Genomic DNA, 13467 nt, shown 5'->3' with positions numbered 1-13467 from the left:
AATTCCTCAAAATCCTTGTCTAAGTCGGCACAGGCACCGATGCCGGCGCCGAGCAGCGACTGCTTCCGCCTTGGGCCCCAAGCCACCACGGACGAGGCATTGACCAGGATGCAACGGCTGAAGATCCTTTGTGTTGCTCTACGTGGGCCGGATATCGGTACTCATGGGTTGCAGACAGCCTGCCATCGCCCAGTTCCCGCCGATTACATCCCTTGTCTAGATCTGGGCCCCACACGAGCATTGCATGCCCATTGTCATCAGGGGTGGGTAGATGCCTCATAATCTTGGGCTCTTGAACGGCACGCAGTTTGACCGCGTCACAGCACGGTAATATTGATGCGGACCACGGTCGGCGATAATATCCAGTGATGGCAAGGGGCGCTACACATTGGCCGAACCGGTTCGTCGCCACACCCACCTTGCTTGTGCAACGATTCTGCGTCCTTCAGCTCGCTGCTCGACCGCCTCCCCTTGGCTGACAAGCTTTGATGAGAGTTGACAGATAAGGCCGACGAGCAGGGATGACGGGTACCAGCAACAAGAAATGCAGACATGGGACGGTAAGACGCACAGCTTGCGTTGCATCGTAATTCGGGATGGGAAAGGCAGCACTAGCTCCCGTTGGACGGGATGTTCTGAATCGGCATCAGCCCGATTGGACACTTTGTTGGTCGGCGTGGCTCGTGCCCGAGGCGAGCCGCTTCGGGCCCGAACGCCTTCAGCGAGGTAACACATGGCATCGCACCGTTCGACTTGGTCGCTGCCCCCTGCTGGCGAATTTCCTCATTCGGCAGCCAGATCATTCGACCGCCGCTCTGCGCCAGATTTCAGAGAACAGGTGCTACGATCCGTTGGGCGACATAGACACAGTCAGCAAGCAGACTAAGTTACTTTGTGGGAAGTAGGGGAGAGGAGAGGCCACGGTAACATGTATGTACTAGCTGGAACACGCAAGTCACCCGATGTCGAAAGACTCGACGGGCTTGCGCAAGTCATCTTTCGAGTTGAGCGCTACGTCAATAGTGACTCGTCCTGCCTTGTTGAGACAGTAAACGGTCGGATAGCCGGGAGGGAGATCCTATGTTTCGGTAGATGGCATGAAGTGAGACTAACAGATGAGATGGGCTCAACTGTCGTGCTCAGCAACTGTCGTGCATACTCGCACAAGATGGTGGGGCATCGCAGTGCCCTCCCTGTGTTGGCCCTTCGCTTTGTCGCCAAGATGACATCGCTGACCAGGTGATCAGGCTGAAGCGCGGTCTGTAGGGGGCCATGGTATAAGATCAAACCAACAAGGCGGTGCGACAGTAGTTCTGCAGGCCGAGAGCAAGTCTTCAGCATTATCGAACTTCTTCACGACTGCTCCGAAACCCCGGGCTTGAACCTTGATACTCTCACCCTAGCCTTGCCATCGCGAACCTTCGCTGAGACCCAGGACCGGGGTGTCAACGCCGACTCCCAAAGATGGTCCAGAAAGAGGCCAGCAAGCTGGAGGACACACAGAGCCCCTCCAGCCACGATGGAGAAGCCGGAGGCGAGAAGGGCGGCGATGTCAGCAAGGCCAAGACCAGCCCGGCCGCGGTCGAGGACGCGACCCAGTATCCTAGTGTACTGGCCGCCAACCTGTTGATGGTGGCCATATGCATTGCCATCTTCCTAGTCTCTCTCGTAAGTCGACCCGACCCTGGTTGAACAGACCTGCATCATTGACCCTCCCTCCAGGACCGAACTGTGGTCGCGACAGCTGTTCCACGCATCACCGACGAGTTCCATTCCTTCGGCGACATAGGCTGGTATGCCGGTGCTTACGCCCTCTCCGGCTGCGCCATGCAGCTGCCAATCGGCCGGTTCTACAGCTTCTATTCGCCCAAGATGGTTTACTCGGTGCTTCTTTTCATCTTCATTATTGGATCCGCCATAGGAGCCGGGGCGCCAAACTCGGCTGCCATCATTGTCGGGCGCGCAATCCAGGGTGTCGGCTGCGCCGGCGTATTCTCCGGGTCCATTATCCTGCTCATGGGTAGTATCCCTCTTCAGAAGCGTCCGATGTATGTGGGGGCCGCCATGGCAACCATGAGCATTTCTTCCATCATTGGCCCCCTGATCGGCGGTGCATTGACAGACGGCCCTGGATGGCGCTGGTGCTTTATCATCAACATACCTTTGGGGATGGCTACCATTGTTGTCGTGTACCTGACCGTCAAGCACATCCCGGGCAAGGAGCAGGCGTCCAAGACATTCGTGGAGAAGCTGAAGCACCTGGATCCTCTCGGCGCGTCCGTGCTCATCCCCAGCGTTATCTGCCTCGTCTTGGCCCTGCAGTGGGGAGGCGCAGAGTATGCCTGGGCCAGTTGGCGCATCATACTCCTCCTGGTATTCGCCGGCGTCCTCGGAATTGCCTTTGTCGTCGTGCAAGCAAAGATGCCTGAAACGGCGACAGTCGCCCCCAAGGTCATCCGTCAGCGCTCGGTCCTATCGTGTCTCCTTTACTCGACGTGCAGTGGTGGCGCCATGATGGTTGTGGTGTACTGGATCCCCATTTGGTTCCAGGCCATCAAAGGTGCCACGCCCGTTAAGTCGGGCGAGATGACTATCCCGCTCCTTCTCTCTCAGTCCCTATCATCCATCATGGCTGGGTTCCTCGTGTCCAAAGTTGTTGGATACGCGCCACCATTCATGCTCGCCGCGTCGGTTATCATGTCTATCGGTACTGGTCTTCTCACGACGCTAAAGATCACCTCGGGTCATCCGGAGTGGATAGGGTACCAGGTACTTTTTGGCTTCGGGTTGGGCTTCGGAATGCAGCAGTCGTCCAATGCTGTTCAGGCTATACTCAGCAAGGAAGACTTCAACTCAGCAATATCACTCTTCTTTTTTGGCATGCAGCTCGGCGGCTCCGTTTGTGTCTGTATTGGACAAAACGTGCTCAACCAGAAGCTAATAGGGTCACTGAAGGATGCAGGAATCGCAGGGCTGGACCCGTACGCCGTACTCCATACAGGCGCGACTCAACTTGGAAAGCTTGTGCACAACGAGGCAGACCTTGAGAAGTTGCAGTTTGCGTACAACAAGTCGCTCACATCGGTTTTCTATGTCGCGGTTGCGGTAGCGGTGGCATCTATTTTTGGCGGTCTGTTTGTGGAGTGGAAAAGCATCAAGGGTTCGGATCGCAACCCCTTCGAGGATTAATGATGAGAACATTTGTCAATGTTTTCGAGGATGAGAAGGGCCATGGGCACGGTCGCTTTATGGCGTGACGGGCGTCGCTGCGGAAGGATTTTGACTCTTTCGTTCATGCGGACAGCAACTCATATCTGCTCCATATTGTTTAACAACATACATGTGTAATCGATGATAAGCTATCACGCCTTCGATATATGGGAGATGTAAATTGAGTCGTGTTCGACTCCCACACTACGGAGCGCCGGACTCCCACCATCAGGGTCCCATCTCCCCACAGCAGGGAGACTCAAGTGCCCAAGAGTGGCACCACCACTTTTCCGTCCTTGATGAGAGGTGTGAACCATCCAACAAACATCTGAGATCGTCGTAAGTCGGCAAACTTTCCATGGTCTGGCTCCACATCCACCTGGAAGAACGGATCGGTCTTGAATCGCACAAACGTTTCGATGTCGGGCATTACGATGGATACACAAACATCGAATGGCGCCATGTTGCTGAAAAGGCCATCACGAATCTTGTCGAACATTTCCGGAGAGTTCTCATCCGGATGCGTCTGCTGTAGGTCAGCATATAACATCGAGTGCACAGCTTGACTCGGCATCAGCTCCGACTTGTCGTGCTCCCTGCTGTAGTCTGCAGGGAGCATCAAGTGAATGCTGCGGACACTGTACATGACAGGAATAACTGACCATTGACCACTCCACGATGCCGTACTTGACCAGGAGGTCGCGGACCAATGGCGCATGAACGTTGACCATGTAGTCACGATACTCCGCGTACGAGACGGTCGACTTCTTGAAGCCGAGGATGTGGAGACAAAGATACTTCTTGCCGGCCTCCATGTTGGTTCGATGTAACTGGTGAAAATATTTTCAAGGTTGATGACGACTGGTGGGACTAGAACTTGCTCAATTGAAGGGGGACAGCGGCAACGATGAGCGGGCAATCGGCAGAGGCTGAGCATCAGCTCTACGAGGTACTTGGAACAAGGGGATATATCCGCCGTTTGCTGACATAGCGACTTGACGCTTGGCTGATCAGTCCCCGGTTCGGACGAACCGTGTGTACGATTACGTGCATTTGCCCCCACAAATGTCCTATATTCACGATCTTCTTGCTGCTTGCGTGACGAGCTGCATCGCGCCGCCATCGACCTGCAAGGAAATCTGTTTTGGGCCGACTCTTGCATCTTTGTCTGGTGCCTCCATATCGAGCCAAAAATAACTGGATCAAGTTAGTGCAATTTTCAATGCATGCCACTTCAGATGTCTGCTTTGCCTTCCTGGAAGTTGCGCAATCGGCACCGGCACATCCTCACCCCAAGCTCTGATACGGTTCTCCAACCCCGCCTCCTCCCGTCCAACCAACAGCTCCCTAGGCGGTCAACGTGCCGGTTGTGGCCCCTGGTCACTCATGTGTTACTGGAACCACGCCTCATGTAGGCATAGAAGACTGGTGTTAGCTGGGTCCCCACCAACATGGAAACTTAAGACCCGTTCACAGTGTGGCCCAGTTGTGGACTGCAAGCCTCATGCCGTGTAAGTCGGAACGATCTACTAGCTCGACCAGAGCGCTACCGGCTCAAGCATGAATCAGATCACCATGGAGAAGCTCTTCAAGGCGAGAGGCTGGCTGATATGCGACTCCCGGAGACGGGATTGTCGTGCTGTTGTTGTACAAGTTGTATCGTCAGGCCGCGGCGCCGACTGGGCAGCTTTGAATGACGTATAGACAAGGTCGCATTCGCTGTCTCTCACCCTTGATGGTGGATTCCACGTGTACGCAAAATCTCGCTTGGCATCATGCCATTGCTCAAAATGGCCATTTCGCAGTGCCTAATTTCGGCTAGGTGGCGTTGGATCTCAAGGAACGTTTCAATGACTCTACATCCGGCTTTCACGTTCGGTGTTACGTGAGATGTGACAAAGGCAGTCCGATGCCGCAGTCATACCTCTTGTCCAATGCCATGATGCTCGCCATGCCGCGAGCGCTTCCATGTGGACGTCTTTGTCATACCACAGGTTCAAGGATCGAAAGAAAAATGTCATCTGAGACACGGGAAGTAGTGCGCGGTTAGCGCGCTTTGATAAGGATCATATCCGAAAGATATCCGTATGCTTGATCAAATTATGTAGTCAGTCTGCATGCCGCATCTTGCTGGGATCCTTGTCTCAGCTGCCACAAGCTTGACGTTGTGGCGTAAGGGGCGAAATGTCACGACGGAGTTGCTGAGTGCAGCTGTGGTGCTGTGTGGTCAGCACCCGTACCTCGTTAATGCACGCCGGATACACTAGGGCCGCAAAAATGACGTTGGCGCACAGTCTGACTATTATCGAATGCCTCAATGAGAGCTCTTGGTGGTTGATCAGTGTTGTTCCACCGCAGCCCGCATGGGGCGGCGTTATCTGTGGCTGACAAGCTGTGCCGTCTCAGGGACGGGGCGATTCATGAGGCCTGCATGTGTGAGCGTGGTCGGGCGAACTTCCAGGAACAGCTCACCAGAAGGATCCAAGGCTGAGGGCTCTTGACACTGGCTGAAGGTGGATACCTTACTCTAGCACCTTTGACTCCACGGCCGCGGCAGCCGTGCCGCTGCTCGCGTAACATGGATCAAAACAGATCCCAGCCAGTTGGAGTGTCCGGCACTGACTACATCGGGAGTCGTTAGAAACGACGAACCATGATATGCCCTCGGCGTTGGCGAGAACGAAGAGTGATTGAGCAAGGAGCGGCCGGCGATGCTGCAGGTGACTTCAGGTTTCTCATCAGTGCGTGGTTTTCAAAGCTAGGAGGGGGGTACGAGGTACAGTGTACATGAAAACGAGATCACTGGGGAAGGTAGGGGCTCTTTGGAAGCTTTGTAACAAAGGCCTTAGCCAGGAGGAGTATTTAATTGAAGGCCTTAGACGCTCTAAAACATGTTGTAGTAGTAGGTTGAGTTCTCCATTACCGTAAGGCTTCGTTACTGAGACCAATATCAGCTCTATGCTTGATTGCCATCCTCTCTTAAGGATACCGCTATCAACACTTCCCCTATTGCCACTTCCAGTACTCAGATAACACCTCCCGCCAGAGCCGTAAGCAAGACCTCTGGAATACCACTTGACCCACTCGGGCTGGCATTCTGTTGAGGTTTTCGTGACCAAGAACAACATGGACGAGACACAGCGGCTCTGCATCATAGTATTTGGAGACCAGGCGGCCCCTTTTCACTCCGAGCTAGGGTCTCTCATATCACGCAAAGACAATCATGTTGTCGCCGCCTTCCTTGCCGAAGCATACCGTATCCTGAGAGGAGAAATAGGGCAGCTGCCCCTAAGTATACAAGCCAAATTCCCTGCTCCATCGTCGCTGGCAGAGCTTCTGGTAGCTCACCATGCCTCTGCATTTCCCCATTGTGCCTTGGACAGTGCTTTGGCTTGCTTGCATCAGATTGCAGCCTTTCTAGTGTGAGTCCATGGTGCCGAGCTCCAAACACAAACACACACTGACCCGTATCAGTCACGCCACAGAGGACCTCGCCGAGTACCCCAGGCCGGAATCTACCTGCGTCGTGGGAAGCTGCATCGGGCTTCTTGCCGCTGCCGCCATCAGTTGTTCCCACAACGTTGTTGAGCTCCTCACAATAGGTCCCGAGATTGTACGACTCGCTTTCAAGATTGGACTCCTGGTCGAGACCAGGACATCGTCTTTGATCTCGTCTCCCCCGCAACGATCAACGTCATATTCCATGGTGTTGGGAGGTGTGAACAAAGAGACTGCACTTGAGCTTGTTAGCAAATACTGCGAAGAGAACCATCTGCCGAATTTGGCTAGGATTTATGTGAGTGCGGTCGGCCATGACAGTGTCACGATTTCTGGTCCAGAGGAGCAATTGCAGCGTTTCTGTTCCAAGCCCTCAGGTTTCCGGTCCGCAAAGGTACCAGTGCGCGGTCTGTTTCATTCTCCGCTACTTTACACAACCCGCGAGACAGATACGGAGGTTGAAAGGCTAGCCGACCACGTCAAAGCTCGGGTTCCGCGACTCACGGTGCTCGCCAACTCGAATGGCCAGCCGTTCACAAGCACATCATGCGAGAGTCTCCTCAAGGCTGCAGTCTGGGAAATCGTTTCCAAGCAGCTACGATGGGATCTCATCACGGAGAGCGCGGCCTCCGTTCTGTCAAATGCCGATGCCTCGGAAGCTGCCGTTCTGCCGTTTGCTTCGGGCAGTGTCGGTAGCCTTGTGGCGGCTCTGAGCCGCAAAGGTGACAAAGCTGTGCAGCTCGTCAACACCACAGCCTCAGGCGTTCCAGAATCCAAGCGATCAAAAATCGCCATCATAGGGTTTTCTGGTCGGTATCCAGAATCGGACAACAACGACGAGTTTTGGGACCTGCTGTTCGCTGGCCTTGACGTGGTCAAGGACATCCCCAAGTCTCGTTTCGATCCCTGGCTTTACTACGATCCCACTGGCAAAAAGAAGAATACAAGTGGCGTCACGAAGGGGTGCTTCGTGAAGACACCTTGGCTATTTGATGCGCGCTTCTTCGGCCTCTCGCCAAGAGAAGCAGAGCAGGCGGATCCTGCACAGCGTCTCGCCATGATGACAGCGTACGAAGCCATGGAAATGGCAGGGTTCGTCCCAGACGCCACGCCATCGTCACGACGAGACCGAGTGGGTGTCTTCTATGGCACTGCTAGTGATGACTACCGCGAATGCAACAGCGGACAAGACATTGACACGTACTTTGTTCCTGGAGGAAGCCGCGCTTTCCTGCCTGCTCGCATCAACTACCAGTGGCGCTTCAGCGGCCCCAGCTTTGATGTTGACACGGCCTGCTCATCGAGCCTTGCGGCCATTCATCTGGCATGCACAAGTCTCTGGCAGCGTGACTGTGATACAGCCATCGCCGGAGGCACGAACATCCTGACCAATCCTGACAACTGGGCCGGGCTGGACAGAGCGCATTTCCTCTCGCGCACGGGCAACTGCAATACCTTTGATGATGGTGCCGACGGATATTGTCGATCAGAAGCCGTCGCTACTGTCATCCTGAAGCGCCTCGAAGACGCCGAGTTGGACGGCGACCCAATCTTTGGCACCATCCTTGGCGCGTACACGAATCACTCCGCCGAGGCCATATCCATGACGAGACCGCATTCCGGGGCCCAGCGTGCCATCTTTAACAGAATTATGACAGGCGCTGGGGTCGACAGCAATGACGTGACCTACGTCGAAATGCATGGCACGGGGACCCAGGCAGGCGACGCCTGCGAGATGGACTCCGTGCTGAGCGTCTTCAACCCCGAGCCGGGCGTGCGACGACCGCAGTCTCTGCATCTTGGCTCTACAAAGGCAAATATCGGCCACGCAGAATCTGCCTCCGGTGTCTCTTCCTTGATCAAGGTCTTGATGATGATGCAGAAAGACGTCATTCCTCCACACGTGGGCATCAAAACGCGCATCAACAGGAACTTCCCAACGGACTTGACGCAGCGCAATGTCCACATTGCTCTCAAGCCGACATCTTGGCCCAGACCGGCAGACAAGATTTTTGGGAGAAGGGCTTTTGTGAACAACTTCGGTGCCGCCGGTGGAAACTCGTCGGTTCTCATCGAGGATGCACCGCTAAAACCCGCTTTGATGAACGATGCGCGACCACTGCACATGGTTGCGGTGTCCTCCAAGACCCAAACAGCTCTGAAGAACAATATCCGCGCTTTGCGAGAATATCTGGATGCTCATCGCCAGACAGCGTTGTCATCGCTCTCTTACACTACGACGGCGAGACGCATGCACCACGGCTTCAGAGCCATGGTTTCCGGAGCAAGCATCGACGATGTTTGCCGGGGTCTCGAGGCAGCGGAAACAAAAGAAGGCTATCTCTCTACCGCCGCGGCTAATCCGGCCACTGCATTTTGTTTCACCGGCCAAGGGTCACAGTACCTGACCATGGGCCACCAGCTGTTCGACATTCCGCAATTCCGATCCATCATCACAGGTCTGGACGATATCCTGCGCCTCCAGGGCTTTCAGTCTATCATGCCAATCTTGGACGGAACTTGTGTGACTCCTATGGAAGATCTCTCCCCAGTTGTGCTCCAATTGTCCATAACGTGCCTTCAGATGGCGCTCGGCAAGTGGTGGAAGATACTTGGCATCGTCCCGACAGCTGTTGTCGGCCACAGCCTCGGCGAGTACGCCGCTTTGAACACTGCCGGAGTTCTTTCCGACGCGGACACGATACACATTGTCGGTACCCGGGCGGTCCTTCTCGAGAAGCATTGCGCGATGGGAACACATTCCATGCTCGCGATCAAGGCCTCACTTGCGCAAGTTCACTCTTTCATCGAGTCAGCCACCGGGTTGGAGGTTGCCTGCATTAATGGGCCGTCCGAGACCGTTGTAGCCGGTACTATCGATAGCATCGGCGCGCTTTCTGATGCCCTATCCAAGCACAGCATCAAAGGAACTCTCCTTAAGGTGCAATTTGCCTTCCACTCGGCGCAAGTGGACGGGATGCTCGACTCGTACCGCCAGGCGTGCGAATCCGTTACCTTCGAGGACCCCATCATTCCCATCCTGTCATCGTCAACAGGCAAGGTCATGACGAAGTCTTCCGACTTTGGCTCTCCAGCAGAGTATTTGGCGAGCCATTGCAGGCAGACAGTCAAGTTTTCTGAAACTATACTGCAAGGCAGCCAGGAAGGAATCATCTCGGAAAAGACGATCTGGATCGAGGTCGGTCCCCACCCAATCTGCTCCAACATGGTGAAAAACACGCTTGGACCCAAGGTTCGAGCTGTCCCGAGCTTGCGACGCGGCGAGAGTGCCTGGCAAGTGATGGTTGCAACACTCACGTCGTTGTATGAGTACGGCCTGTCGATCAACTGGAGCGAGTATCACAGCGGGTTCAAGAACTCCGTCTCCGTCATTGGTCTTCCCGCGTATCAGTGGGAACTGAAAGAGTTTTGGATTCCGTACAGGAACGACTGGTGCTTGACCAAGGGAGATGCCCCGAGCGTGCCACTTGCGCTGCCCCCGGCAATCGAAGAACCCGGGAAGATATTCACAGCATCCGTTCAGCACATCACCGAGGAGAAGAGCTCGTCCACCGTTTCATCTATTACGGCCCGCTCAAATGTCAAATACCCTGATTTACTGGCGATCCTCAATGGGCATAGAATCAACGGTCGGCCCATGTGCCCGTCTTCCGCGTACGCCGACATGGCGCTGACGCTCTTCTCTCGGCTTCTTGACAGATCTAGTCTGCCTGACAAGACCGAACTTTGCGTGGGCGTCTGCAACATGGCGGCAGAAAAGACGCTTCTTTTAACCGATGACCCCGTTCAGCTCATTGAACTCAAGGCTGTTGCCGACTGGTCAAGCAAGACGGCCACCTTTTCGCTTTCTAGCATCACCGCCCAGGGCAAGGCCACTGCTACCAATGCCAGGTGCACTGGTACGTTCACCAACAGGGCTCATGGGGTAAAGGAGTTGAAGCGACGCGACTTCCTCGTCAAGTCGAGAATAGAGCAGTTGCAGCAGGCTGTACACGGTGACGATGAGTCCGTTCATCTTCTCAAACCGGGGCTGTTTTACAAGCTCTTTACCTCGATTGTCGAATACGACAGCCCGTTCAGAGGCATACGCGAGGTCATCATGAACTCCTCAGGACTCGAATGCACAGCCAAGGTCAAGTTCAACACGTCGCCTGGGGAGGGTGACAAGTGGAAGTGCCCGCCGTATTGGATCGAGAGCTTGGGACAGATCACTGGTTTCTCCCTGAACGGAAACGATGCGCTTGACTGCCAGAACTTTGTCTACATCAACCACGGCTGGAGTAGCGTCCGGTTCCTGAAGGAGCTGTCACCGACCGAGACGTACAGAACATACATCAAGATGGAGACTGAGGATGGCATTTCGTATGCCGGAGACTTGTACTTTTTCGACTCCAGCATGGAGATTGCCGGCATCTACGAGGGGGTTGTGTTCAGTTCTCTCAATCGAAAGATGTTTGAGAAGATTGTTCCTCGCCCCGGAGCACCAGTAAAGGCTCCAAAGGCAGACGAGAAGGTTATGCGGGACCCTACCCGTGTCATCGAAGAAGCTCCGCGAGTCGAGCATGCGACCACGATGCCGGCGCCGAGCCCAGATGAGGCAAAGGCCCCAGTGGCGGACGATGTGCCTGCGAGGATCAGAGCATTGCTTGCTGATGAGGTCGGAGTGTCCCTTAGCGAGCTCAAGGATGATGACGACCTTGTCACGCTTGGTGTCGACTCCTTGTTGGCACTGACGATATCGGATCGCATCCAGGAAGAACTGGATGCCACCATCGACTCTACCGCGTTTCTTGAGAGTATTACTGTTCAAGAGGTGATTGAACGCATCACAGGGATATCGACGCCGTCCATTGACGAATCCTCCGTGCCAACTACTCCTCCATCAAGCAGTGGCATACTAGACGGCCCCGATGATGCGGACACTTCGCCAATGTCAAGCGCTGACGAGAGTAAGTGCCTGAATGCGACCCAGGCTTTGCCGATGTATGAGCTCTGCTAACACAGAATAGGCGACATTGTCAAAGTCATTCAGGAGAAGCCCGTCGGCCCTGCAATCAAAGCGACATCGGTGCTACTGCAAGGCTATCCCACCACTGCCGTCAAGAACCTCTGGCTCGTTGCTGACGGCTCCGGCCTTGCAACGTCGTATCTGAACCTCCCCGACGTTGATATACGGCACATTGCCGTTTATGGCCTGAGCAGCCCCTTTGTCAAGCGCACCGATGGCATGTCGCAGTACTCGTTCGCCGACCTCGTTGATGCGTACATTGCAGAGATTCGTCGTCGACAGCCGCACGGCCCATACTACCTCGGCGGATGGTCTGCGGGTGGTACTTGTGCCTTTTTGGCCGCTCAACGCCTGGTGGATGCCGGCGAGACAGTCGAAAGGCTGATCCTCATCGACAGCCCGAACCCCATAGGGCTGGAAAAGCTGCCATTCAGACTCTTCGACGACTTTAACAGGCTAGGCGTGTTTGGCACGTCCGGGCGCAGCCCGCCAGAGTGGCTGAAGCACCACTTTGAGGGTTTCAACACCATGCTGCACGCTTACGAGCCGGTGCCTTTCCAAGCAAACAGCGCGGGCCAAAGACAACTCAAGACATGGGTGGTTTGGGCTACTGACGGCGTGGCCGCAGATGGGTCGGTTGAGATTCTCCCCAGTGACCCGCCGAATGTGCCGTGGCTGCTGAGGAGTAGGCCTGAGTCGGTGCTCGGGCCGAACGGCTGGGACCAACTCGTCGGTCGTGAGAACATGACGATTGAGAAGCTTCAGGGCGCTCATCACTTCAATATGCTGAACGAACCGTCGGCCAAGGGGGTCAGTGAGTTTCTTGCGAGGGCGATGGCTTGAGGCTGGGGTGGAGTGTTACTTGCCAAAAGTGCTTTGAGTGTAGGGCAGTTTGAAAGGGTACAAAGTACAGTATACGAAGATAGAATTCACTTTCATTGCCGTCCGCTGGATGAAACACACAGTCCTTGGTGTTTGTGTTGGATCGTTGGATGCAAGAACAACGCTGTGCGTCGTAGACCAACCACAGCAAAAGACAGACTGCCAGCTTACCTGCTTCGGATACCAGGATTTTTGTAAAGGAGGCGTGCGAGCAAATGTGGCATCACCACGGGATATTTTCAAGTCGCTGACCGCCCCGGTCGAATCATGAATGGTACGATTGCACGGTCTGCCCTCAAGTACGTGCAGGGCGGGACATTTCTTGTCTACGAGAGTCGAAGCGCGATCAATCAATCGACGGCAGTAAAAGGCGAAACTGGAGACACTCGGCCCCGACTCACCAGGAACCATTATTCCACAACACAACTTGAAAAGCCCCGTACACGTACATTCACATCATCGTCCCATGCCAGCAACACTCAAGTCATAATACACGGGACGCGCGCACCAATCGGCTCTACACGCCTACTTACATTCATGTCAAAACATAACGTCGGCAATCTACGAAGTAAGTTAGTATTAAAACCACGCGTGGTCGACTCCGTGGCAGTGCTGCGTTTCTATCCACTAATTGATCCGCTCCACGCACCCTGATGGGGGAACAAGCATCCATTCAACTTGCCGCCGGAGTTGAGTTGCCGCCACCGCCCACTCCCGCCGTGCTATCGAATGACTTTGGACTCTTCCGGAGTGCCGGCTTTCGCTTATTTAGCTTTTGGTCTCCACCGGCAGCGAGTTATCAGATGCTGGCAGCGCGTTTGACTGGTTTGAACTTGCTCACGACGGCA

General features: G+C 54.8%; 3 protein-coding genes across 3 annotated transcripts; 2 read left to right on the top strand and 1 right to left on the bottom strand.

The window, feature by feature from the left end:
• Nucleotides 1–1464: 1464 nt before the first annotated feature.
• Nucleotides 1465–3353, top strand: JDV02_009688 (uncharacterized protein; the record flags this gene model as incomplete). Its single annotated transcript, XM_047991365.1, has 2 exons — nucleotides 1465–1668; nucleotides 1723–3353. 2 exons carry the CDS (start codon nucleotides 1465–1467, stop codon nucleotides 3187–3189), a joined length of 1671 nt encoding a protein of 556 aa, XP_047847377.1. The 3' UTR covers nucleotides 3190–3353.
• JDV02_009687 (uncharacterized protein) lies at nucleotides 3286–4025 on the bottom strand (the record flags this gene model as incomplete). The annotated part of the gene is made up of 2 exons (XM_047991364.1): nucleotides 3286–3736; nucleotides 3873–4025. The coding sequence occupies 2 exons, from the start codon at nucleotides 4023–4025 to the stop codon at nucleotides 3470–3472; spliced, it is 420 nt and encodes a 139-aa protein (XP_047847376.1). The 3' UTR covers nucleotides 3286–3469.
• Nucleotides 4026–6336: 2311 nt separating this feature from the next.
• JDV02_009686 (Type I Iterative PKS) lies at nucleotides 6337–12580 on the top strand (the record flags this gene model as incomplete). Its single annotated transcript, XM_047991363.1, has 3 exons — nucleotides 6337–6502; nucleotides 6696–11678; nucleotides 11739–12580. 3 exons carry the CDS (start codon nucleotides 6337–6339, stop codon nucleotides 12578–12580), a joined length of 5991 nt encoding a protein of 1996 aa, XP_047847375.1.
• Between the last annotated feature and the right edge of the window lie 887 nt (nucleotides 12581–13467).

This window comes from Purpureocillium takamizusanense, chromosome 10 (genome assembly GCF_022605165.1).
Source record: "Purpureocillium takamizusanense chromosome 10, complete sequence".
NCBI classification, from domain to species: domain Eukaryota; kingdom Fungi; phylum Ascomycota; class Sordariomycetes; order Hypocreales; family Ophiocordycipitaceae; genus Purpureocillium; species Purpureocillium takamizusanense.
Note: the sequence above shows the minus strand (reverse complement) of the source record. Positions and strands in the feature narration are given on the sequence as shown.